Genomic DNA, 25,025 nt, shown 5'->3' on the forward strand with positions numbered 1-25,025 from the left:
AATTACAAACTCTCGTTCTGACCTTCAGGTTTCTGAATAATCTGCCTCAAAAATAGAAAGAGGGGCGAAAAGTTAAGATAGGCTTGTTACTTGGAATAAAGTTAGCCTAAAGGTCTCTCAAATATTTGACTGTATACGTTTCAGAGATGTCTTATTTCAAAGCAGGACCGCAAAAGCTTTTCAGTACAGCCCTTCACCTTCAATCGTAACTGGAGGAGTTCGGGGAAGGACAGAGATTTTGGGTGACTGAGAATATTTTTATGTGTTTGTTATAAGGGAACACCCAGCAGTTGAGATGCAAAGGAAAACGAGCAGAAAATGCAATTTCTGGCTCTGGCACCAACTCACTTGCAGCTGTGTTGCAGGTAGAAAAGGGGGTGATGGCACAGGGTCTGCCACAATCTTGCCAATCGCTCCAAGACTTTACAAACCTTGAACTGGCATCAGATTAGGGAAACAACCTAAAAACAGTAAGCTGATCCAACACACACACAAAAACATCAACGTACAGAAGTGGGGCTAGAGCACAGCTGTGACTCAGCGGTGACTGCAGTCAGAGGACGGGGTAGGGACTGTGGCAGCTCCCTTCCCACCGCCCTGATGCAGATCACAGAGATGACCAACCTGCTTGGGAATCACGAGTGTTTTCAGCCCACCTTGTGACTGTGAAGCTCCCGGATAATTTCCTTGCTCTCCTGAGCTTTGATATCCTGGTTTCAGAGCCCATGATTTACCTTTAGTTCTCTCCCACTCATCTGAACAGGGTGAAGAGCAACTGGACCTGTCCAGAGCATCTGGCAGCATCCCACCGTCTCCTGCCTGCTTCCCCACGATGCTGCCTGGGAAGCAGCTGGGTCGCCGTTGGCTTTGGCTCCTCTGGGAGAAGGGGCACTCAGCAAAGCATCGCTTAGTAAGAACCAGTCCCAGCTGCTCCTCTCCCTTGCTCAAAGCCCAGCAAGGAAAGCAGCGGAGAGGGCTGCCGCAGTAGCCACCTCCTCAAACCTCGACTGGCTGTTGTGCTGGCTTTCTCTGCTCCCAGCCCCATTTATTCTAGATATCTCCTCTGTAACTGCTCACCCTATTCCAGATGGCATCTCAGCAGCCCTTTTACAGCGTCATTACGAGCTCCTCTTATTCACGCTCCCCCCGAACATCCTCCTGCTCTGTTTGCTCCAACTTCTGCCAGACACTTGGCTCTCCGCTGCCAGCTTTTCACAACATCTTTTTCCTGCTTCGCTTGGGCAATGAATCATCTCCCTTCTAGCAAATGCTAAATGCTCCAGCGTCACTGCCCAGCAGGAGTAGCTGTGGCAGGACTTTCCGCTTAAGCCCGTCAGCGGGCGAGAAGGGTGCAGAGCTGCTGCCGAGAGGGAGGAGAGGCAGAGCAAGGCGCTTCCCCTGCGCTTGGACGTGGAAGAAGCACAGCTCAAACATTCTCTGAACCCAAGAGGTACTTGGAAATAAAGCAAGGGAGAACGTCACAAGTTGGATCAATATCTTCTCCCCTGATGACCGCAGAGCAAGCCAAGCTTTTAATGGGAAGAGATGACACTCGGCACACAACAGTACAACAGCTGTGTACAAGCCATGAGTAGAGAGAGCTACTCTCATCTCCAACGAGTCTGCAAGTAAAGCGTGGCTTCCACGCAGACTCCAAGACTCCAGCTTCACTCCAGAAACCCAGCATATTTTGTGCATCTTCTCAGGACATGCAGGATGTATTGAATCCCTGCTGTGTTTTGAGTAGCTTGTTAGTATTTGAATCTACAAAAAAAACGTACAGGGAAAAGGAACAGAAGAAAAACAGACATGGGAAGGACAGAAGGAAGAACATATTTGTTCTTGCTGCTGGTAAAAATCCAAACGATTTGATTTTTACTTCAGTTGCAGAAAAACAATTTTCACAATCGTTGTGTTATTAAAATGGGGTGGCATTTCATTTTCCTTGAGTTGTACAAGCTGGTTTCCTGATATCATGCCTTGACTCTATTAAACAACTCTTCACATACACAAAGAAAGAAGCAGTTTCAGAGAAGGTACCAAGAGGACGTTCACATTTGTATTCATAAAAATAAAAAAAAAGATTGGGAGGAGAATCAGCCCTAGCTGGAAAGGCTAAGCTGCAGGAAGACTTTCAAAATCTGGGAAATTTACCCAGAAACACCCATTCACAGGCCATTTTTTAGCTGTAGCAAGTAAACTACAGTCAAGTGAAATTGTTTCAATTCCTGACAAAGACAAAAGAATAAAGCACAACACAATAAATTGCTTTTCTGGCAAGTTTCGGGAGACTGAATTCACATTTCTAGGGCTCAAGGGAAATGACTGCACTCAAATCTCCACATTACTGTTGGATTTTATATCAATATACCCTTTGCAACAATCTCTCATTCCAGTGACGATGGCAGCTAGCACATACGACAACACCTTAAGAGAAGGATCAAAACAGTATGTAATTTTAGAAGAGTTATTTTAAACCACACCAGAAAGTTCTAGCTTAAGTTCTAGCTTATTTATCTACCCTTTTCCCACACACCTGCGACACAAGGACAAGGGTGGAAGAAAACATCAAAAGGTTTCGTTTCACATAATTATTCCTGCTTTGCTTTCTGGGTTTCTTTGTGCACTCAGCAGAGCCCATGTTTTTGCTGAAAGGCGTGAGAAGCTGCGGTGCTGCAGTTTTTTTAACTTCTTGATGGTTAAGTGAGGGTTTACAGCAGCCTCCTGAAGGCAATGGGATTTGCCCAAAAAGCTCTCGTGTAATTAAAATACAGCCACATTGTCAACCAGCTCCCCAGGCTGCTTTTCTACCTCCAAGCTCGGCTTCACGGTTTGAAGGTGTACGTCACTCCGCACATCGGCTCCACGCTGTTCAGCCAGCCAGGCGCTATCGGCAGCCTTCGCAGCTGGGATCACGGCTCCTGCGTGATGGATCTAGCAAGAAAGATGTGGCCTCCTGCTCCTGCTGCGCTGCAGGTCACCGCACCGGGTGAGTTTTGCTGGTCAGTGCAAAGCCAGATCACACCCGCGATGGCCGACGCGGTTCTGCTGGTAAATACCAAAGAGAGATTGTTTCCTGTTTGGTTTTCCTTGGCTGTGCAGTTCTTGCATTGGGTCAGCTCTGCCTGCTGAAAGGGAATTAAGTAGCAGGTTTTGGCTTCTGCGTTTTAACCAGGCAACAGAGAAGTTGAGATGACTAAGGGTATGCTCTGTGACTGCATTTTTTTCCTTTGAGAACAAGTTATGCATGTTAATTACATTACAGGTATAATCTACAGGAAGCTTAACAAAAATCAACAACAGAACAACTCGGTTGCAAGAGAGCGCTCAGCAGCACACAAATTTAACTCCAGAAGCACTGCCAAGGAAGAGGCTACTTCTTGGCAGACGAAAAATGCTAAGAAAGCAGCAATAATAAAAGACTTCTGCTGAATGGCCCCTCTGCTGTCCAGAGAAACATTTTGATTTGATCACACCAGGTCCCGGGTGGCCCCTGCCCTTCATCAGCTCATCTCCATTGGAGACTGTCGGCTGGAGGCAGAGCTCTTACCGGCTCCCTACTTCCTCCCCATCCACATGCCAAAAATCTATAGCGCGAGTTAAGTGATACTTTAAGCTTACGGTGTGCCGGCCAGCTGCAAAATAGGGTGAAACTGCCGTAATGATAATGCGGAGGGAATTTGACAGCTTGAATTACAGCTCAGCTGCAACCCACGTCTCTATGCAGTGACCAGGAGTCGTTCTAGCCAGGACGGCACAGTGACAGAAGGCAAAACTGGCACGTACAGGAGGTATTTGTCATTGATCCAACGGCATCTGGGTCTTGGATGACAGATCAGACTGGTCCAATTTAGCCGGATAAAGCAGACAACGGTATCAGACACAAGGGTAGCAGCCCCTGCTTTGGGTGCTCAGGAGTGAGATGATGCTTGGGCAGCTGAAGCTGGCCAGCTTCTGCACACCAGACCATGGCGGGACAATCTGGGCGTCATTTCTGGCAGCACAACCCTACGTGCCATCCCCCAGCTGCTCTGAGACCTGCTTGCAAAGCCGTGGGTGCAGCTCGGCCCCACAAACACTCATGCTGGTCCTGCTGGGAGGGTGGCTTGATAGCAGGAATGCTTTGTGCTGTCACCAAAGCTGCTTTAGCATCAGTGCAGGACCCAACGGGAGGACTGATTAAAAAGCCACGAGATGGACATTTGCTCCTGTAATAGCATCAAACTAGTAAGTGATGGATGCTGAGAGTCAAACACATGTAAGCTCTCCACAACAAGTCAAGAGATCGGCAGAAAAGCGTTACCCACACGGTCCTTCCAGCCCGAAGGAAAACCTCCCATCCCCTATTACAGGAGAACCTCCTGCAAAACAGAAGTTCAGAGACGCTAAATAAGATACTACCTTCAGATATCATCTCTTTGTTTCACCTTAAGATAGCTGAGTACAAGCAGGTAGGAACAGAGTTCAGAAGGAAAAAACTGTGCCACTTTCAGACAGAAAAATTGTTACAAAACTGCAAGTCTCCACCCAGGGCAGAGCTTGCGGAAAATTTCTTCTGGCATAGCTGGAGCCATTACAGATTCAGGGGCAGAGTCTATGGCTTATCTTTTAGAGATGGAAGGAGGTTTTTGAATAGCAGGCAGGGCACAGCTCAGAAATACAAATTCCAAACCCATTTAATAGCCGGTCTGGGAGGCGGGCAGCCCTACGTACCAACTTCACTTCTGTCAAACCTCCCTGGCACAGCTCAAACAGTTCTCTCTTTCAGGTGTAGAGCGCCTTAAAACCTTCAGCATGCGTAGGATGCTTCTGGTGCTTAGGAAGCACAAACACGTGAAAGGAATCCCACTAAATCAGGCACTCATCTGCCAAAAGGGAATCAGCTTTGTTTGAATTGAGGCAGTACTCAACACCAGACACATCAGCTATCCATAAAATGAATCGACTTTTATACCTCTAGACCTCAATTAGTTTCTACGTGCAGCATCCCGACAGCCTGAAAAATTTTCATAGAAGGGCTAGGAAAGGGGGACAAGCAGAACAGCAAGGCTAACCTGTTGCTGCATATTTATTAATTATTGTGGCCCTAATCATCAAACTGGATCTTCCATTCAACGTATACATCCCAAATCTGAATTCCAAAGGTTATCTTCAAACATTCAGTATTTTCATTTCCTCACACAAACGGCTCAGGCACTCCAAGTCCCAGGTGCAACCTGGGCTGCTAGCAAGCACGAGATATTTCAGCTCGGGGTTTGCTAGAAGGCACCAGAAGCAGCACAGAGACCATCATGATTAAATGGCCCGTCCCTCTCCTCAAGCCCAGCTGGATCCTTACAGCAGTTGGGCCAGTGGCACGTCACACAACCCACTGGTAGCAGACATTGCCGTCTATCAGAAGAACCCAGCGAGGCATCTGGGATGACGCAGATGAGTCTGACTGCTACAGATTTACGACCACTGTTGCGGGGCATGTCAGGCTTCAAGGAAAAGTGTCTCCAGGAAAGGCATTTTTCAGCTTCCCAGCATCCTGCCGTTCCCCTCCACACGCTGCCCAGCGTCACTGGATTTTGATTTGTGATTACTGCAGTGAATACCGGAAGAGTAAGAGATGCATGAGGACTTTTCGAAATATAAAAAGGAAACTGCCCTAATCTCATATTCAAATATTAATGGCCTTGCTTTAAAAGCATCTGATAGCTTCCAATTGACAAAGCCTAAATTTAGTCCAAGGAAGTCAAAACTTCTGATGCTAAAAGAGATGCTGAAATGTGCACATTTGGGAAGCCCTTCCTAACAAAGGAACGGCCACATTAAAAAAACGCAAGTATTTTTAGACAGTAAAATATTAATCCCCAGAGATCAACAGAAAGCCAGCTCTGAAAGCAGACAGGCTTTAACTGGGCATGTTACAGTATTCCACAACATTTTATTTTGCAGTTCAAAAGCTCTGAAGTCAGAGATCCCTCAAGTTCAAAAGTTCATTGGACTACCCTGACTTTATAATGAAGCTGCTGATCACCATTCTTTAAGGGTGCTGCTAAGTGTGAGGGACTTCCACGAGTTGCACTTTTTGTTTAAAAAGGCCATTTTCAGAGGAATGAGACCAGGCCTCCTTGCTGAGGCATCTCAAACCTACCTCCAATGGCGTGTTTCTTTGCAAGATTTGAGAATGAAGGTAGAAGAGTTTTTCCTCGCTGTTAGAAAATTAACCCTACAGCTTAAAACGAGCGCTAGGGTCTATCGCAGGGATCTGAAGTAGGGAAATAATTACACGAGATGCGACCCAAAGGCACAAGTTGCTTTCCGTGAAAATGGATGTCAGTTTTGTATCATCTTGCACAGATTAATAAGTCACTTATTAAATACTTACAGTACCTGAACACTTACATTCTAAAATATTTCCAATTATTTCAAAGGAGGTGGCTGCAGTGCTCATCCAGAATATTGTAGCATGACAGCTATGAACAAACCTTTCCATACAATGAAGCACAACACAAACGTGCTTCAGGCGATGGCCACGTGTCGCTCCATGCCAGCACAAATCCACTTCGGGGTGCAGTGGGGCGATCCCCACCCAGCACCTCATGCTCCAAACCAGCACCTTGCTGTGGGGTGATTTTCTGCTGGCTCAACTCCCAGCCACGGCAGTGTTTCCATCAAGGTGGCAAATACGAATGGGATTTCTGAAGATTAAAGAGACCACAGCAACGGCTAATGCGTATGTTCGCACTCCTTTAATTAAACAGGGGTGTAGACATCTTGCATTAACCCTCATTTATGTGGCCTCAAGTTACTCCAGCTCCCTTGGGGAAAAGCGTTGCGCACAGGGAGTTCCCTGTGAAACAGCTGGTACTTGCAGCGTGCTCTACCACGGTGACTTGTTTACATCCATCCGTATAGCAAGTCTTACCGAAATGACCCCTACCTAATTGCTACGTGAATGACAGCATTGTGCAACCAGCACGGAAAGAATTTCTTTATAAAGGACACTGGTACGTACAAAGCGTGCAGCAGGTCATGAGTCAGACAAGAGCAACACCGAATGAGAAAAACGTGCTCAACGTAGGCAATCCCAAAAAGCTAACGTAATACGCAGAATGGAGTAGCAGACAGCTCAGTTACACTGAAAAATATATATGCAAATATTGACTAGACTAAGTAAAAGGCTCGGTTATTTATACCACCTTCATTTTCTTTGGTCCTACTTCCTGACAAGTAAACAGACTGCTTCGCTCCAGCGAGTTATGCAACAGAAAGAGGTCCAGAAGTAAACACACAGACTCCATACTTCATTGGAGGTTAACTTGTTTACAGAGCAAGAATTAAAACAAAACCACAGAATCCGCTGATATTCTATATGTAACGACACACCGCTCCCTGACTCAGTATATTCTGCTCGTACGCTGTGACTCATCTATTGCATGGGCTGGAGAGAGCAGAGATCTTCTCGGTTTCCCGGGATTCTCCAGCGTATCAGACTCCTCTCCTGCTTTCCACCACGACACCGTAGAGGCTCATTACGTTTGACATCCACTTGCCAATGTCACCTACCCGTCCTGGGGCTGAGCGCTGGCTACAGAGCTACTGCATGAAACTCAACGCATCTTGACACCAGAGGGCTATGAATCACATGTGCCAAGGTGGGACTGCGAAGGAGTGGGGGAAGGTGTGACTCATCTGCCAGCTGATATAAAAATAAACTACTACTGAATCAAAAATGCGTGACTTCTTCACACTATGTGCACAGGCAGAAGCTGTCACTATGCGGGAACTCGATCATCAGCTCAGCGCAGCCATAAGAAACCTCAAAATAAGCAGTACTCCATTTTACCTTACAGGGTAAGCTTACAGGGAAGGCATTACACATGGCGTTAACAACCACAGGGGAGAGATGCCAGAGATGCTTTGAAATGTAGCAACCAAAAAAAAAAATCATTCCTGTACATCTACTGGTCACTGCTGGAAAGTCAATACTTCCCAGGACCACGGTGAATTATTTATTTGCGTGGAAGCACAAGATTAAAGAGCAGTTTCCTGATTGCGTGGAGATATTTTTCAGCCGTAGTCACGTCCTGAGAGAGGGGAACTGGGCTCAGAGTGATACAGTAACGGTCATGCAGCAGTGGGCTCCCTGTCCTTGAGCAAAGGCTTAAGAGTTCAGGGGACAAACATACTTTGGGGAAAAAAAATAGTTAAAGCTTTGCAAGTATACATCAACACAGCAGACATGTTGGCCTCAGCTTCTCAGCAAAGCAAGGCTTATAGAATGAGAAAGTCTTTTTTTTCCCCTCCAACCAGCATAGCTGGAGAGGAAAAAAAAGCTTTCAGACAAAGCTCGTCTTAAAGTCTCAGCATTTGGCTTCCGCTTCCGTTGGGAGGCTCTACAGACACGTATACATGAGCTCCACTGGATATGACAGCAGCTGGATGAGGAGAGGCATCAGCTTTACGGCTGCACAGGCAGGTGCCTGCAGCACATTAAGTGACGTGGAGCGGCTCCGTGGGCTCCGCTGCTGCGCCCAGGAGACAGGGCAGCCCAGCGCCCCGGCGTGCAGCCAGCTTTGTCACGCTTCTCTTCCCTGGAACACAACAGCTTTCTAGAAGGGTTCACGAACAGCGTCTTCAGCTTCCTTTCGGCAAAGGGATGTTAAACGCTTAGCAGACAAGAGATGTGCTTATGGCACTGCGTAAGGATACAGAGGTTCTTACAGCAGGAAACATAGTGGTGTCGTAAGTTTAAAAGGCTTCACAAATTTAAAAGCCATTTTAAGTGTTTTCTACTAGAGCTGAGAGCAGTAGGATCCACCTTTCACACTGCAGGCTCGAGCAGCACCGCACACAACCCCCATTGCCAGCCCAGATCCTGATCAGAGCAGTTAGTCAACAGGAGAGGCCAGTACCTCCACGTGCAACTCAAACTAGCTGGTTGGAAATACCAGCGTATGCAAAAGGATGTGTAGGAGCTGCGGCAGACTGCAGCCAAAAATCCAAATGATGGGATGGGCAGAGATAAAAGCATGGCCACGTACTCCTGTGTGTCCACATTACGCACGGGAAAGAGCGGCTCAAGCCAAAGGCTGCTGAAGAGTGAGAAACAGAGACTGGGAAATACAGGCACTGCTTGCTGATAAAAGATGAGTTTCCAATAAAAACTTTGGAAGAGATGTTTCCCCTGTGAAGTCTGTAGGAGAGTTTAACTTGAAGGAAAGGTGAGAGTCTGGAATCAGCCTTAGAACAAGACGACCATTCCTGCTGAAGGTCCTCAAACCAGGTCAATAAGCAAAAAGAGCCCACAAGACAAAGGCAATGTAATCACTAAGACCTTAGCGTGCCACCAGCAGGACCCAGATGCTGAAGGTGGCCCAACACACCTGGCAGGACTCCTGCAAGCTGTGTGAACTGCTTTATTCACCCCAAACCAAGGAGGAGGGTCCTGGGCTGCTGCTGGGTGAGCAGGGGGCAGTTCGAGCAAAGCAAAAGCTTTGCCCTTTGGTACACTGCCCAGGAAACGCAACCATCTCAGGAGCTAGGAGCTGGGTCTGTCTGACCATGGTCAAAGTAAGTCAGTTTTGCTCTGCCAACACCAGCTTCCCCACCTCAATACCTATGGGGAACCAGACACTCAAACATCAGCCAGCGGTGGGGATGGAGCTCCTCCACTCATCATCCTGCAAGCTGTAGGGACTGATTATTCAAGATTTTTTATGAATGATAAGAAGCCAAGCCTTTACTCCACAAACTTCAAGTACAGGGGACAAATGACATGCTCAAGTGATGGATCCAACACTTGGAAACATGCTGGAGACTTGAACTGCTTCTGGCAGCCCTAGGAGATTATAAAAGCATCCAGTCAAGTCGGAGGGGGAGCTCCTCTCGTCCCCAAGGTACGGAAGCAGAAGATTTAAGTAGCTGTACGAAGCCTCAGAGCAAGGGGAAGCCCAGCAGCCGAGGAACCAGTCTTGAGGAGGAGGGGAACATCTGGAACGGCCAGTCCTCAAAGAGGGTCATAGAGCAAGAGCCTAATTTTGGGGAATAGCCATCACACTTGGACTTCTTGTGGATGGCTGTGGTATTCATGTTCATACACAGGTAGGTACTATCCAGCAAGAAAAAAAGTCAGGACCGACTGTGCTGCCACCAGTAAAGCGAGATCCTGGGGACAGCCCAGGCCAGGATGAATCTTCTATGTCAGGATGTTCGTGCATGCTCACATGGATTTTACGACAAAGAGCAACCATGAAACAGTTCAGTATGACACCGGCATCTTACAGGATTGATGACGGACTAACACAACTAGTTTGCAGAGAGATTGTTAAAACTACTCCAATTATCTTGGTCAGCAAACAGATCGTGTCCCAGACTACCTAAACCTAAAGGAATTCTCGTCCTTTCCTGAGACACCCTACGGACTGACCATCAGGTCTTTGACTCCGTGCCTGCGGTTTGCTTTTATTTGTTTCACTGCCTACATTAAGGTAAATCAGTCATACACTATTTTAGGTTATTAAATATTTAATTCCACAGTGAGAGAGAAGAAACCAGCAGATGGTCACTGTGCAGCAGGCCCTTGCCTCTCCTTTTGGGGGGGGTGGGTAGAAAAGTTCAAGGAAGAATCATGAAAACCCATTTCTATAAGCAAACATCCCTCCATTTAGAGGGGCAAGGTAGGAAATTATAGGGGACCTATTAGTTTCTCTTACTAGAGGGAGGCACTGAAACATCAGAGATGCACCTGCAGAGGCGCATCAGACACATCTGTTAGTTGGCTACTTCTGACCCAGGACTATCTGTTAGCTACTTCTGAACCCGTTTGATACATCCACCGGTATTGAGCTATTCTGAGAAGCACCAAAAAGAGCTACATTCATCTAGTTTAGATCCCTTTATCAAACTTTTCACTGCTCCAGTGTATCTCAATCTAGTGTGAAATATGTCTTAAGATGTATGAGGCACAAAAAATCCAGTCTTCTCCTCAGCTAATCCAAGCTGACTAGTGATCTTCATCGGAGTCATGCGGCAGACGAAGAAGCTGGTGCTGATGGGAGGCAACAGATGCAACTTCGGCGCCTTGTCAGAAAGTCTTTAAACATGGATGCTGATGGAGCATGTGGCACAGGAAGCCACAGAGTAGCTGCAAAAGGAAGAGGCAGCTATCACACAACTGTGCTGCTTCCTCCGTTGACGCGGAAACATCTCAAACGGAAGCTCATCCCAGGAATTAACTTCTGGCAGAGCCACGGATTATTGCGTTGTTACTCTAACTACACCAAGGAAAATGCAAAACTAGACTGAATAGCTTAAAAAAAAAGACTAATTTCACTAGTTTTTGATGATGGCAACAAGTAAAGCAGGTAACAGATACCGACACACATCCTTCAGGCACTGAACTGTAGAATTGTTCTAAAATTTTGGGGCAAAAGCCCCCAAAAAGTATTCTGTGCAATACACTGCAGGAACAGACTCCAAAGTCAGCATTACAGAGCTAGTTGCAAATTTCTCTCCAAAAGTAGCACTTGTCCTTCCAGTGTGATCGAGCACTTCATGCCTCCTTAACGACACTGACTGGGCTTCTGCAGGGGGTTTGATGCACAAAACCTTTAAGCTCCTGAGTTTGGAGGTTGCGTTTCTTGATCTGGTACGTTGCAAGCAAGTCACGACCAAGCTTTCTGCAGTCTTTAGCATCCAAGACCATTCTCTTGGAAGGCCGACTGCCAGAAAACACTTCCCTCCAGGCTTGGCTATGCTAGCGTGCTAGTCCCAACTTCACGTGGACACATCCAGTCACATACCAGAGATGTAATATCTTTTTCGACACACACAAAGACATCCTACAAGAAGGCTCCTACTTGATCCATGGCAAGCTGGTCCCTTCCAATCTAAGTTTTCCTATGATTGGTATCCAAGAGTAATATACTTTAAAATTCTTCTCATTAGGAAAAAGACCGTTTTTCTCCAAATGCTGCAGGTGATGACAATTTTGACTTCTCAGAGACGCTGCTCACTGAGACCATCTGGTTGTACATGCAGTTGAACGCAGCAGTTGCACTAACAAGAGGACCACGCTGCTACTGCGGCGTTACAGCAATGCCTTTACTAGTCTTAGTTTTTAGGCTGACGGTGGGAGGTTTGCAGTCAGCCACGTTGCTTGGCAAGATTAATTGGCTAACTTATTGAACAGTATGTCACACGCAACACTACTGTTGTTCTCATCTGAGTCATACACACCATGGGTTTGGACACTTCTAGTCTTAATTTGGCAAGTCTACAATGATTTCAAATAACCAGTCCTGCTTACTGGAAGTTCAAGACTCCGAGCGGTTGAAGTTTTTAAGCAAGGACCATTAAGGGGAGCCTGTCATTAACAACATTACTGAGAACAGACCCATCTATTTCCCCAAAGTCGGCGCATATTTAGCACCAATCTGTTTTTACAGACAGACGGTCTTCCCCTAATTCTCAGCGTGGCGCGCAGACACCGAGTTAAGGCTCCCTGGTCCTGGCAGCCCAACTCCACCAAAATTTATTTTGTTCAGCTTCCAAGTTTCATGGAGAGACCAGAGATGTGGCTCACATCCTCCACCCGAGCTCCTGGCCTGTTTCCAGTCGTTTTAACATAACTGTAGCACAAGAGCTTCTAACGGCATTCAGCAGATTATCAGAGCTGGGGTTGCGATGCCCGTGGGACCACATCGAGATAGAAATAAGTGTCATGTTGTTCGTGAGGCTTCTCAACAGTCTCTTGCCAAATGCTGGCAAAAAGGCTTGAGATGACAGTCAGCCCGCCCAGAATGAAGGGAAGAGAGATCTTGAAGGCAAGATCTCCATGTCTGATGGCAGCATGCTCAGAAATACTTCCGTTAGCGTGCACAGCATCAGATAGGGCAGAAATGCCCTGCATGGGTGAGTAAGTGTTGTAGGATGAAAAGTTTAGATTCATTAGGAACAGGAGAAAACTCGTTAAAAATACTGAATCTAACCAAAATAAAGCCAAGCCCCCAACATTTGATCAGTTTTAAAATTCCTCAATAACATCTTTAAAGAGTGGTAGAAAGCCAACAGGTGTAGAAAAAGCAGATCGGGATTCATTCATCATGTGTCATGAGGCACATGCGCCGGGGTATCACAGAGATGGCAAGCATCGACAGAACTCAAGTAGGGAGCAAAGAGCAGAATTAAGTGTCTCACTTATTCTGTGAACCTACATTTATTTACTACACAGGCTTCAGCAGAAATGCCCGAAGTCTCAAAAGCACAGGTAACTGGAATTAAGTGACATTAACCTGTCTGGAGCTTTGTGCACAGTACCAGATGCTACCACCAAAATACATAGAAAAGAGCACCTTACTTCAGTAGACAAGTCCTGTTTAAAAAAAAAATAACAATATTTTAGTGTTTCAAATAGTGACAACTTACTTGGTTCCCACATCCCAGATTTTGCATCCTGTAAGGAGCAAAGAAGCCACAAAATGTAGAGTGCAATAGCACCCAATCTCCAGAGGATGTGCTACACAAAATTAAGGAAGCTGATTAGAAAAATTAATTGGAACAAGCAGAAAGGAAAAATGCATGATGACTGCTCAGGCACTGCATATTATGAGCTCAGAGCAGATATATCTTTCATTCTGTTCAACTTAGTATTTTGGTAATGTGAGATCACATCCTCTGCAAGTGGAACCTAGGTCCATCCAGGGAAAACAGGAAAAATAAAATCAGAGAAAGTGTAAAAAAAATTACAGTAATGTAGGAAACTTGCTAAACCCCAAGGTCAATATATGATCAAGGCACAGAAGGAGCAGAGAAGGTCTTTGCTTCAGAGAGACGTCCTCGTGCAGTGGGTAGTCAAGGCTGTGGAAATCCTTGGCATGGGAAACAGCACATGCTAAAAGTCTATAAGGGTTCAAAAGCAACCATAAATTCAGGGAAGAAAAATACAAACACGATTAGACACAAGCTCAAGCCCTGTATTAGGGAAATCAGAGAGCTTGCCAGAAAAAATAAAAAAAAAAAAATAAAAAACCCCTTTGGCTTATCCTGTGATACTCTTCTCGTATTTGCTGTAGACTACTGTCACACAGAGGATACTGAGCTCGTGGGCTTTTGGACACTCTTATGATTTAGCAAGTATCAATGAAAACAGTATTTCAGGTTTTTATTAGAAAAGCTCTATGCTTCTTACACAATTTCCTAGATTTTAAGACTTTTTGTCACCTTTTTGAAATCCATCATTCTATACATAAATAGCTTTCTCTCCACCAAAGGTTCCTATGTTTTACAAACACACTTACATGGGTATTTCCCGTATCAGTCAATCCTCACTAACTTGAGTTTCTAGGTCCGCATAATTACCCAGTATCATTATGATGTTATTCTGACCAAATCTCTTCCAAAACTTGTGTGAGGCTAAAAGAATTTGCCCAGATCAGTAAGTTCAAGTCAGAGTTAAACAACAAATATGATGGCGATGTTTGATTTAATAAAGAAATCACAAACTTTCTATAAGCTTAAGGTAGATTTACTTACCCGCACTTCCAAGTTGTTTATAAAACCTGTATTCTAAATGAAGCTGTGGTGCGCGTGATTTTATTGGTTCCTAAAACAGAAAAAAAAAAATTCGGTTAAAATCAGTTTGACTGAAAAAAGTTCTATCCTATATTTGAAGATTTGCGACTGTACATAATGCTTCAAGTTTCAAGCGAAAACACCCTAGACTGAAAGTCTAACAACAGACTTCAACATTAGACGTCATTTAAATAAGTAGAGAACAAAAAGCAATAAGACTTGCAATACACACGCTGGAGGAGAAATAACTTCCTCATTTAAATACAAAGCTCATTCATGGCAGTGAAATTCAAGAATCGTTCAACAAAGCTCCTGGCCCTTGAAGAATGACCCTGGACATTGGCAGGAGGAAAGTCAAAGCTGCAGAAGATCAAGTCCCAAGTTCAGTCTGTGGACTGTGGTTGCCCACAGTATTTTTGTTGGTCACTAGCCTATATTTTTGAAAAATGTTGAGTCATATATCTGTGTTTTAAGTCAGACCACAGTTGTATAAACCTACAATCTTGCTTGCAGCAAGCGCTACAATGCAGCCAGATATCTGGTAAAAACACAGGAAGAAGTCTCCCCCTTCAGTAGCAGGTGTCAGTGAAACATCTCAAAGCACTCAAGAATATTCTATTTTTATACACAGAATAAAAAAAAGGGTAAGTCTGCAATGCACCCAAAACATTACATTTCTCAACCGTTACTCATCTGCACTTTACGCACAAACCTTAATGCCTACAATCCATAAAGGCATTAACATGCAAGATTACAAAGCTTCTAAAAGTATAAAGTTAACATGGAGAGGATTAAGAGACTTGAGTAATTACATTTTCAATAAAACTGTGCGCCTTGGATAGGCAGTAATGTGGATTCACCTACTGCCCAGACATCTTTGACATGGAAGTTAATACTGGCCTCAATTTTTGTTTGGATGTTGCTTATTTCCTTGCTTTTGAGAAAAGAGATGCTCCATGCTCAAAACTACGTAAAATTCGTAGCACGGCACCAAAATTAGTCTGAATTTCAAAAACCTGCTAAATAGCCCTCTATTTGATGAACTCATCATCTAGAAGTTTGCCTATAAAGGAGCCCCCTAAGACCAACACAAAAAAAGTCCTTTTGTGTTTCACATCAGCTCCTATGAGTCAGAGCAAGAGCATCTTAGACATAGACACGAGTCTGAGCCAACATCTTCGACACGGTGGAATAACTCTTCTGTTTGCATGGGAGGACATGAAGGCTTTAGCTGATCTACTCTGCCTTGTTTCACCCGTGGTCGGTACCTTAAGACTAATGTCCACATTTGGTGTTAACTCCATGTCAAAGACTTCTTTTTAAGTCAGAAGAACAATTTTTGTACAGGAATTCCGGCAATTTGACTTCCAGCCAAGCTGTTCATCACCAGCTCAAGTCATCCCCTCCATGTGCCAGCAAGGGGAAAAAATGCTCCTGGTTGCTTCTCAACTTTCTGACGTTTAAAAGCTTCAGAAGTCAAATATGACCAACTACGTAGAAAAGAATGGTGAAAAATATTCTGAAGGCAAAACTGAACCTGTACCGGAGGCAAATATAAAGCAACGCAAAAAGAAGTTCGTTATATAAGTCGCATTTAAATTAAGATAATTGTTGATGGTGGCTTGAGGGAGAGTCTATAGACCCCTGCACAGCAAAGGGATTTAGGGCAACAGGAACTCAGCCTGTTCAGTGAATAGATTATTTATCCAAATAAACTATTTGGATAAAGGTAGAAGGATTAACATATCAGGACGTGAGGCTGCTCGTGACAAAATCAGGGAAAGTAAGCCCAAGCCACTTCTGCATCAGGAGCTGCTGGAGCCTGAGCTCTGGACACTTGCCAGAGTCGTGGCAGCTTCTGAGAAGATCATACCAGAACAGATGGTTGTCCTGTAGGCCAAGGGCTTAAGGATGCTGGCAGATGTTGCGTTTGTAGCAAAAATAACTGAATTGCTACTGCCTAACGTACAAAATCCACAGCTCGAACCAACAGGATCATGATCGCTGCAAGAGGGTACAGCTTTGTACCTGCGCTCAGACTACATCTGTATGTTAACGGGCTGGTTTCATGCAGGGAAGAAATTCCTGCTATGTGCAATTCAGCATTAAAAACCCTCAGAAGATGAAACCAGTAAATACAGCTAAGGCATTTCAGAAGACAAACTCCTCCGTGAACTAGATGCCCTTAACGAAGTAACGTTCAGCTGAAGAGCAGGACGAGGAGCTATATGGTGACACCACACAAGTCAGAACACAGGCACTATTCTCCACCACCAGCAATTTTCCAAGATGCAGCACAATCCTCACCCGCTAAGAGAAACCATGAGACATGAGCACTGAATTTCACAGCACTTTCTGATAAGCTCTTTGGCATCCATCACACAAGTCTCTAATTTTCCAGCTTTAACATCATGACAGGCACGAATAGCTGAGACAGCAGGGTTGCAGTTGCAGAAGATCATAGAATCATAGAATCATTGAGGTTGGAAAAGACCTCTAAGATCATCGAGTCCAACCGTCAACCCAACACCACCATGCCCACTAAACCATGTCCCTAAGCGCCTCATCTACACGTCTTTTAAATACCTCCAGGGATGGGGACTCCACCACTTCCCTGGGCAGCCTGTTCCAAAGATGATCTCACACAGCTAGAAGGACTTGGAGCAGAGTTTTGATTTGGTCCAACAATGCAGATAAAAGAAGATGTCGCCTTCAAGTACATTGAAAGCAGCTACTTTACCACCAGTCTGCAAATTATTTGAAGGATAAAGAAAATTACAGTTAAGTACACATGTAAGAACAGCATATTTGCTGCTGAGGGGGCTGAGTAATTCTTACTCCTGGGGAATACGGTCTAAGATTAGGAGACCAAAAACCGCCCATCTCTTCTACTGTTCTCTCTTTAACCTTCTCAAAAACGGAGCAGGTATGCGAATGCCTGGATGGCCACCGGATGGCAATTCCAGTCCTTCAAACGTAAAGGACCAGAGATTTTTAAGCACGAATCACAACAGGGCAAATAAAACTGGAGTGTGCTGCAGAGTAACTGCTTTAACACTCAGATATTTGGGGGGGCAGGAAGAAAGAATGCCACCGGAAAAAATCGTTAAGATTAAGGTAGCAATAAAGGTAATGCCATTCAGCTCTGCCATGTGGCTATTGAAAGGTTTCAGGTTACTAGGGGGTGTCACTGCAGGCACTCTTTTGAGAGAAACAAGCATCCTTTGGACTAATACAGCTGTGTTTTTCCTGTATTATTACTTCCTTATGCCTTCCAACGCTATAACTTTGTGGGATTATCTTTGAAAGCAAATCAGAAGCGTTATTGATTCAATAAAACACCTCGTCTGCACACAGCGCATTTTCTATTGTCAGATCTGCCTAAAAAGCGAGCTACTCAACGAGCACCGGTCCTCCTTCCTGATGAGAATCCATATCAAGGACATCCTAAGCTTCACTGCAGGTGTTTATTTATTTATTTTAGGGACTATCTTCTGACATTTGCCAACAGGCTTGAAAACAAGTCCCTCCTGCAAAGCCCTAATTATTTTTCATCTACTATGCATCACATAAGGAGAATGCTAGAGATATAAAATCTGTGGCACTTGAACGTGATCAGAATTAATGCACCAAGTCCATCTTGATCTTCTGTAGTCTGAATGACTCCTGTCATTTTGCCAGACAACATCGGTTGGGCAAACAGGCGTGTTTGCTGCTAATATCAAATTAGCGTTACAACTTTAACTTCAGATTCTAGGGTACGGATCTGTGATTAAAGAGCATACAGATGAGAAAAGAGCACATCAGCTGAAGACATCAAATTTGAAAACCCCAAGAGACTAATGAAAGTCTTAGTTAACAGATAAGAAAAGGTGTAAACACAAACTACTGGGCTATGATTTTATAAATCCGGCAGAGCTACGAGTTAGAGAGTTTCCCCATCTCCTAGACTCCTACTTCAAACCACCGTTGACCACAGTGCCTTCGTGCCCTGAAGCAGTCTTCAGAAGACGAGTTTTTACCTGGACCACTCGCTGGTCCAGGTATAAGAAACATGGAAGCTGTCATTGCGTGCACCTGGGGAGGGCTACATTGACTGCAGGGCAGAAAATAACCTGATAACTCGTACTGAGGCTTGTAATACTGGATGAGAAGAGAGCTGTGACGAAAACTGCTTGCACAAGTTCTAAAGTTCGCTACTGTTGGGGCTTGGGTTTTTTAACGCAACTCCTGCGGTGCTTTGGTGAGCCAATCTGATTCATTTTTACCATCCTATGACGTAAAAGGAGAAAATCATTCTGAAGATGCTGTGGCTATATATCCTCAGCCACCCAAATCAGCTAGAGGAGAGACTGACCTTTGCTGAATTGGATCTCGTTTTGCCTGTTGCATCTGCAGTCTCTCAGCATCGTACCAGACTGAGTTGTGCTATTCTCCCCCAAGGGAATTTTAACCATTGAAACACCCCCTTTCCTGCCTCTTAACTCCAAAAACGTGGAGCAGCAGGCTGCACAGTGCCACACTCCTAACCAAACGCTCTGACAACAGCCCATCTAGAGAGAGGTAAGGGTCTGGAGAATCAACGGAGTCCTGAACGGAAAGACTCAGCCCAGAGAGCAGGAAGAGGTGGCAAACCCGCAATTGGTGCCGTCCACTGGGACATGGCAGCCAGCTTGGAAAGAGGAACAAGGCGCTTGCTCACTGGTGTAAGACAGCTGCAGATCATTTAAGTACCAAAAGTGTTCAGCAGGTGGAGGGAGGGATTCTTTCCTCATTTTTAGTGTTCTCAAGGAATTATCTTAGTTTAAATAAGTTATTCTAGCTGAGGGTGAGAGCAGCATTAAGCCCAAAGTGAGAAAGCTGCTTTTTGTCTGAATTTTTAACATTAAGTACAAGTCATTTAAGAACACCTGAAGCTTCTACTTACCAGTTTGATCGCTACATATTCATTGGTGTAGAGATTTTTACCTGCGAAGGAAAAAGAAAAAAATCTTTTAGTTCCACACTCAACACTTGCAGCTAGAGACACAACGCAGAAGAGTGTCACTGATGGCACAGAGCTGTCTTTTCTCAATTCCCCACTGAAGTTCATGCCTTTAACAAAGTGTAAGCCTCAAAATATTAAGTTGCAGCAGTTCACCAGGGCAGGCAAACACTATCTTCCACTCAGCGTAAGGTAATTGTGTTTTATGGTAGCACTTATGTTCGATGCAAGTGTTTGAGGAGGTATCCCAGACACATTAGGTTTTATTATCCACATCAGGCCAAAAAAGTCTGGGGAACAAAAAATGAAGAGTCAGAGCATCATTTCTTTCAGAAATGCCTTGAATCTGCTGGACACTGAACAATTTTATTCTATGATCTATAGAGAGTTTCACTAGCTTAATTGTGCTATACATCAAAGTGACTACTGCAAGGAAGCATATGGAAATAACCTTTGTACCGATGCGCAGCTTTTATTTCTTCCTCTACGAACAGGCAGGCAGCGTGTATAAAATGCCTTCTGTATGCCAGCGGCACAAAGGCAATCCTCGTAATCTAATAATGCCAATAACTCTCAGTGACAATATGGTACCAATGATGTTAAAAAATACACTAAAAGAACAAAACCCATTCTCAGGACCCCAAAACACAGAGCGGGGTCTAGTCTGATAGTAGGTCTGGCAAGCACAAAGGGCAAGAGCCTAGGACGAGTATAACCAGGCAAGCACGCAGCCAGCTGCCAGTATATTGTGGCTCCACGACTCTGAGCCAGAGTTGGTACCCGTGTGTGCTACAGCTGGAGATGAATTTTTCCTCCAGGAACCTGTCTGGTGTTTGAACCAAGCCCTTGGCCTCTTTAGCGATCTGTGGCAGAGATGCACAGCTACATGTGTCAAGGAGCATCTCTCTGTGTGTTCTGAAGCTGCCAGTTATCGTATCATTCAACGTCCTCCGGTTCCTCTGCTAGGTAATTTGAGCAATCACCCCCCCTTCACCTTCTCCATGTTGCTCGTGATTGACAGCAAACTCTCCTGGAAGAGATATCACTGGGGCAGGACGCTCAGGCAGTCCTTGTACCTGATCTGTCCCATCATCCTGACATCTCTGCTACCCTTCTGACCTCCTCTAGTCCCACCGTATCCTTTGAGGAGGGCAGCCTCCACCACACAAAGCTCCCCATGGTTTTATACAGGGAAGTGTTGACCTCCTTTGCTCATCATTCCTAGCACCGCTACAGCACAAATCATGCTTTCATTGAGTGACGGCATAGCTCCAAAATTCAATAGCAATCTATACTGGAAGTTATCAGTGCTCGTTTGTAGCATCAACTTCGCCCAGCTCTGTTACACATTTACTTTCCAATTCCTGTAACAGATATTGATGCTTAGAACAGACCAGCTATTGAGAAAGTCCAGGACGGGGAGTGACATACTTCAGAGCCGGCAGGAGTTTGGGCAGCTCTAGCATGACACCATTAAAAAACATGCCATGTCATCCCTTGCATACGGATACTCTTTGCATGCAGCAACAGCATTGGAAGACTCAATAAAATTAAAGACATTATGAACATGAGAGAAGACAAGCAGTCATCTTTGAATCCTGAAATATTTATCAGGGGAAATTCCCCATTTATTTATTTTACAACAGCTTCATATTTTCTGCGTTCAACTTCTTTTGATACCATCCCCGCTAAACTGTCGGTGTAGTTCTGGCCTCCGAATTTCAGATGGGGCACTCCCAGTCCAGGTCCCGCACCAAGCAGATTGCTTTAACATTCATCGGGCAGCCAAAAAAATTTATGGAAAGCTTCAACCTGTTACAGTAACCGGCAATGCTGTTTAACACAGGGCAGGCATTTAAATGTGAGGTTAAACATCCTTAGAGGAAGTGTTTCATGCAAGCAGAGGTGTAAGCTGAGCTCCAGCATTAACCCTTGCAACACAGGGTTGTTTGAATCTATTTCTTTAGATCTTTTAATAAAAGCTATTATGTCCAGGCTGGAAATGAAGGGTAGAAGGTAGGTTTTGCAGTTGCATCAGAAACACTCAGACATTGGAAAGTGGCTTCAAAGCACTGAAAGAGCTGGAAGGCCAAATCAGCAGGAAAGCAGGTGGCAGGATAAACTGCTCCACCCTTTGAGACAGGTAAGGGCTCCAGCCTGATGCTGGGGGGGAAGAACATGCAAGGACATTAAGAGAAGGCAGCCTAAATACACCTAAATTATCTGCTCCGTATTAGCTACCAGCAAATGAGTCGTATCAGCAGCTCCAGCTGTAGCTCGCCGCTGACATTTCCTCCTCCCCTCCTCTTGACAGGGATTGAACTCCCATCAAGATGCTCAGTTTGAGGACACTGAGACAGACTAAGGGAAGCTCCAGCCCAAATACCTGAGAGAGTTAGATGCTTTAAACAGCAAAAAAGCCAAGGAGGGAGGCATGGGTACACCATCCCCTACAGATGCCACGACCTCCGTCACAATCTTGGAGACGCACCATTTCAAGGTGGTTTTGGCACTCAACATGCAGGGGTATAAGTCCACCCAGGGAGTGATGACCCACAGACCTTCTACCAACACTTGTGCTCTCCCACCGACATACGATAACGATATTGGGGAAACAGTGCTCTTCCAAGCTCGTTTCAAGGCAGAGAAGGACACTGCCAACACCCTCCATATATGTGGAGCCATAATCCAGCCTGTTATGGTCTGGTTCATAAGGCTGAGGACTAGATTGGTGATAATTTTGGTAATGAAATTCCTCAGTTAAAAAACTGGGATTAGCAGAACGCTAGTCTGAGATGTCAGGCCAGCAGCCAAAGGTAAATGAAGTAAGTAATCCTCCAGTTCATCCCCTTCAGAGCACGCACTACAGGGAGACTCTGAACATAAAGGGGTGCCAACGGGTCCAGCTCCTGAATTCCAAACCCTTCCTAAAGCTGCAGCATGAGATGCTTGCTTTGCCAGCTACGACGGCAAAGCAAATCCCTAAAATCTCTCCATTGGCTTGCTCCAGACTGAGATTTACCCCTTGGTTTTGCTATCACACTGTCCAAGGTGTAATGGTTTCTTCTTCCTCCTTCTACAAGGCAGCATGGTATTAAAATGGAAGAGTAAAGGCAGTACTGCTCACAGGAGAAAGTGAATCTGCACAGTACAATAAGCCATGAATAGAAGCTGCATCTTATCTTAGCAAGACAAAAGATCTGTAATACAGCTGAGATGATACAACTGTGCTAACAAAAGCCTTTCGAGTTCAGGCAAAGCTTTTGATGGAGCAGCGATTAAGTTCATGCCTCAGTTTTGGATAGTTCCACTGACAATTATGAACTACATATTCTAAATGAGAAGTGATGCATTAAGTCACCAGCATTCACATGGGAAACATAACAGAGTGGATTTCTCAAGCCCTGGCAGTAAGACGTGTCGAATATACAGACAGATTGTAGACTGGTTGAAGATCCCGAAGTGATCAATCTCTCGTGTGCACCATTCCCACAGGTCAAAGTTAAGAGCCACAAGTGCAAAACTCTCACGAATGACAAATCAAAAATGCTTTGACCCTTCCCTTCTAGCTTGTCGCTGTATGGACAATACGTTCTGATTACAGACCAAGGGCTGGGTAACGGAGCAAACATCCAACCGGTCATCCTAAAGACCAAGCAGAGCTCACCCCAGGCAGCAGAGCATCTGCAGAGAGCAGATCCCATGGGCAGCTGAAGCATGAGTTCACATTGATTTTTGTAGTGGCAGATTTGCTGTGCCTTTTAGAACACATGCCGCCGAATAACAGCTTCTAGTATGGATCCTATACCAGATCTACTCCTACCCATTCCCTCCACACCTAGCATTATTCTAGCCCTATATTCACATGATGATTTTATTATTTGGGAAAAAGACAAAACCAACCCCGATATCAGATGGTATTATAATTTTTTTTTTTTTTAACTGTTTTATTTGTTTTAAAGCAGAGCTCCTGGCTTCAAACTGCAGCCTAGGAGTCAGCTGGGCAGTTCTTGCTTTTGGGGGGGACACCTCCCCAGATCTGATCGATCTGCTCTGACTTGGCAACGTACAAACAAGCAGCTTTATTCTAGTTTGGGGCTTGCTGCTCACTGCCGAGATGCGCTGAATCTTCCCGAGACCTCTGCGTGAATCATGCTGACATCTGGCTTCTGGACACTACACAATTTCTTCGGGTAGCACACGAAAACACAGACTTCTCCAAAAATCCCTTTGGTACAGTAGCCTATCAAGGGAGGATACAAGCAACATACAGGATCTAGCCCTCCTAACATTTTTTTTCCCCTCCAAACAGAGAGAGAAGCTGCATTAATCATCATTTTTAAATGATAATTGAAAGCACTGTTTTGAACATACCAGATAACATTTGCATTAGAGCAAAAAGATTTGGGCTTCACTCTACAGCTCTGCATTAAAATAAGCCCCTGGTCTATCCAGAACTTAATGCTTATTTTAGAAAACCTTCCAACCTACCGAAACTGGAATAATTATACATTAGTACCTATTTAATTGCTTTACTAAATAAGGGTGCCAAACACTGGGAAAAATGAGACACGTGAAGAGGCTTATTTATCCCTAACATGGCTCATGGTTCAGGATTTCAGGTAAATACAAGAAATACCCACTGGGTAAGTCCATGAGTCAATATAAGGAGGCAGTTCATAGGCTCAGGTGGTGGGATCTTTTCTACGGTGAAGTTTACAGCCGTGGCTTATCACGGCACTAGATTTTAACAGGTTAAATCTCATTTTTCCTGAGCAGTGAGCACCACGATTTTACAGCCCAGTGAGTCTGTTCTCAGGCTGTTTTACATAATGTCAGTTCTCCTATCAGCTTGGGGTGGAGATGCAGGATCTCATAACAGCAGAAGTCGCGCTATAAAACTTCAGGCGTGCTCCAGCTCCCAAGGCAGCACGAGAATTAACTTGGCAGACAACCAGGAGTTGCATGACAGGGCTTGGCGTTGCACAAAAGGCAACGAATCCCCATAAGCGCGCAGAGTTCGGCCCAGGGACGGCAAGCAAGATACCCTGCTCTTTGCTGGCACTGTACCCCTGCTAGTAGGTTGAGCCGCTTCGGAAACCAAAGCTCTTAGACACCACCTAATCTGCAGCCTGTCTGAAGAAAGAGCATCCAAGTCAACCCCATTTCATCTTATTACTCTGGGCCAGACACTGAGTTTTGCGTTCATCTTCCATTTCAGCTCATCTGTGGGCTGGAATCCAACTGTGCTGCTCCCACATGCTTCAAAAAAAATAATATCCCCGGGGCTATCTGTATTTGCAGCAAGAAACATCAACCCTAAGCAGTGAGCTCGATATTCGCAGAAAATAGCTTCCGTACGTACATGCCATCTCCTCCCTGAACAATCAGTCCTCTGTCCGGTGCTGGAGCGTGATACAAGAGCAGCTTAGAATGAAAACACAAGACCTGAAAAAGAAATTCTTTGGGGAATTGGAAA

General features: G+C 45.0%; 1 protein-coding gene across 4 annotated transcripts in view; it reads right to left on the reverse strand.

Moving 5' to 3' along the window:
- Window positions 1–25,025, reverse strand: part of CSNK1G1 (casein kinase 1 gamma 1) — a 112,736-nt gene that overhangs the window by 35,894 nt on the left and 51,817 nt on the right. For all 4 annotated transcript variants that reach the window (XM_076348619.1, XM_076348616.1, XM_076348618.1 and 1 more), the window contains 2 exons: window positions 19,490–19,530; window positions 14,524–14,593 (listed from right to left, as the gene is read on the reverse strand). In XM_076348619.1, the coding sequence (XP_076204734.1) occupies window positions 14,524–14,593; window positions 19,490–19,530 (111 nt within the window). The remainder of the gene's footprint in view (window positions 1–14,523; window positions 14,594–19,489; window positions 19,531–25,025) is intronic.

Source organism: Aptenodytes patagonicus, chromosome 10 (assembly GCF_965638725.1).
Source record: "Aptenodytes patagonicus chromosome 10, bAptPat1.pri.cur, whole genome shotgun sequence".
Lineage (NCBI taxonomy): Eukaryota > Metazoa > Chordata > Aves > Sphenisciformes > Spheniscidae > Aptenodytes > Aptenodytes patagonicus.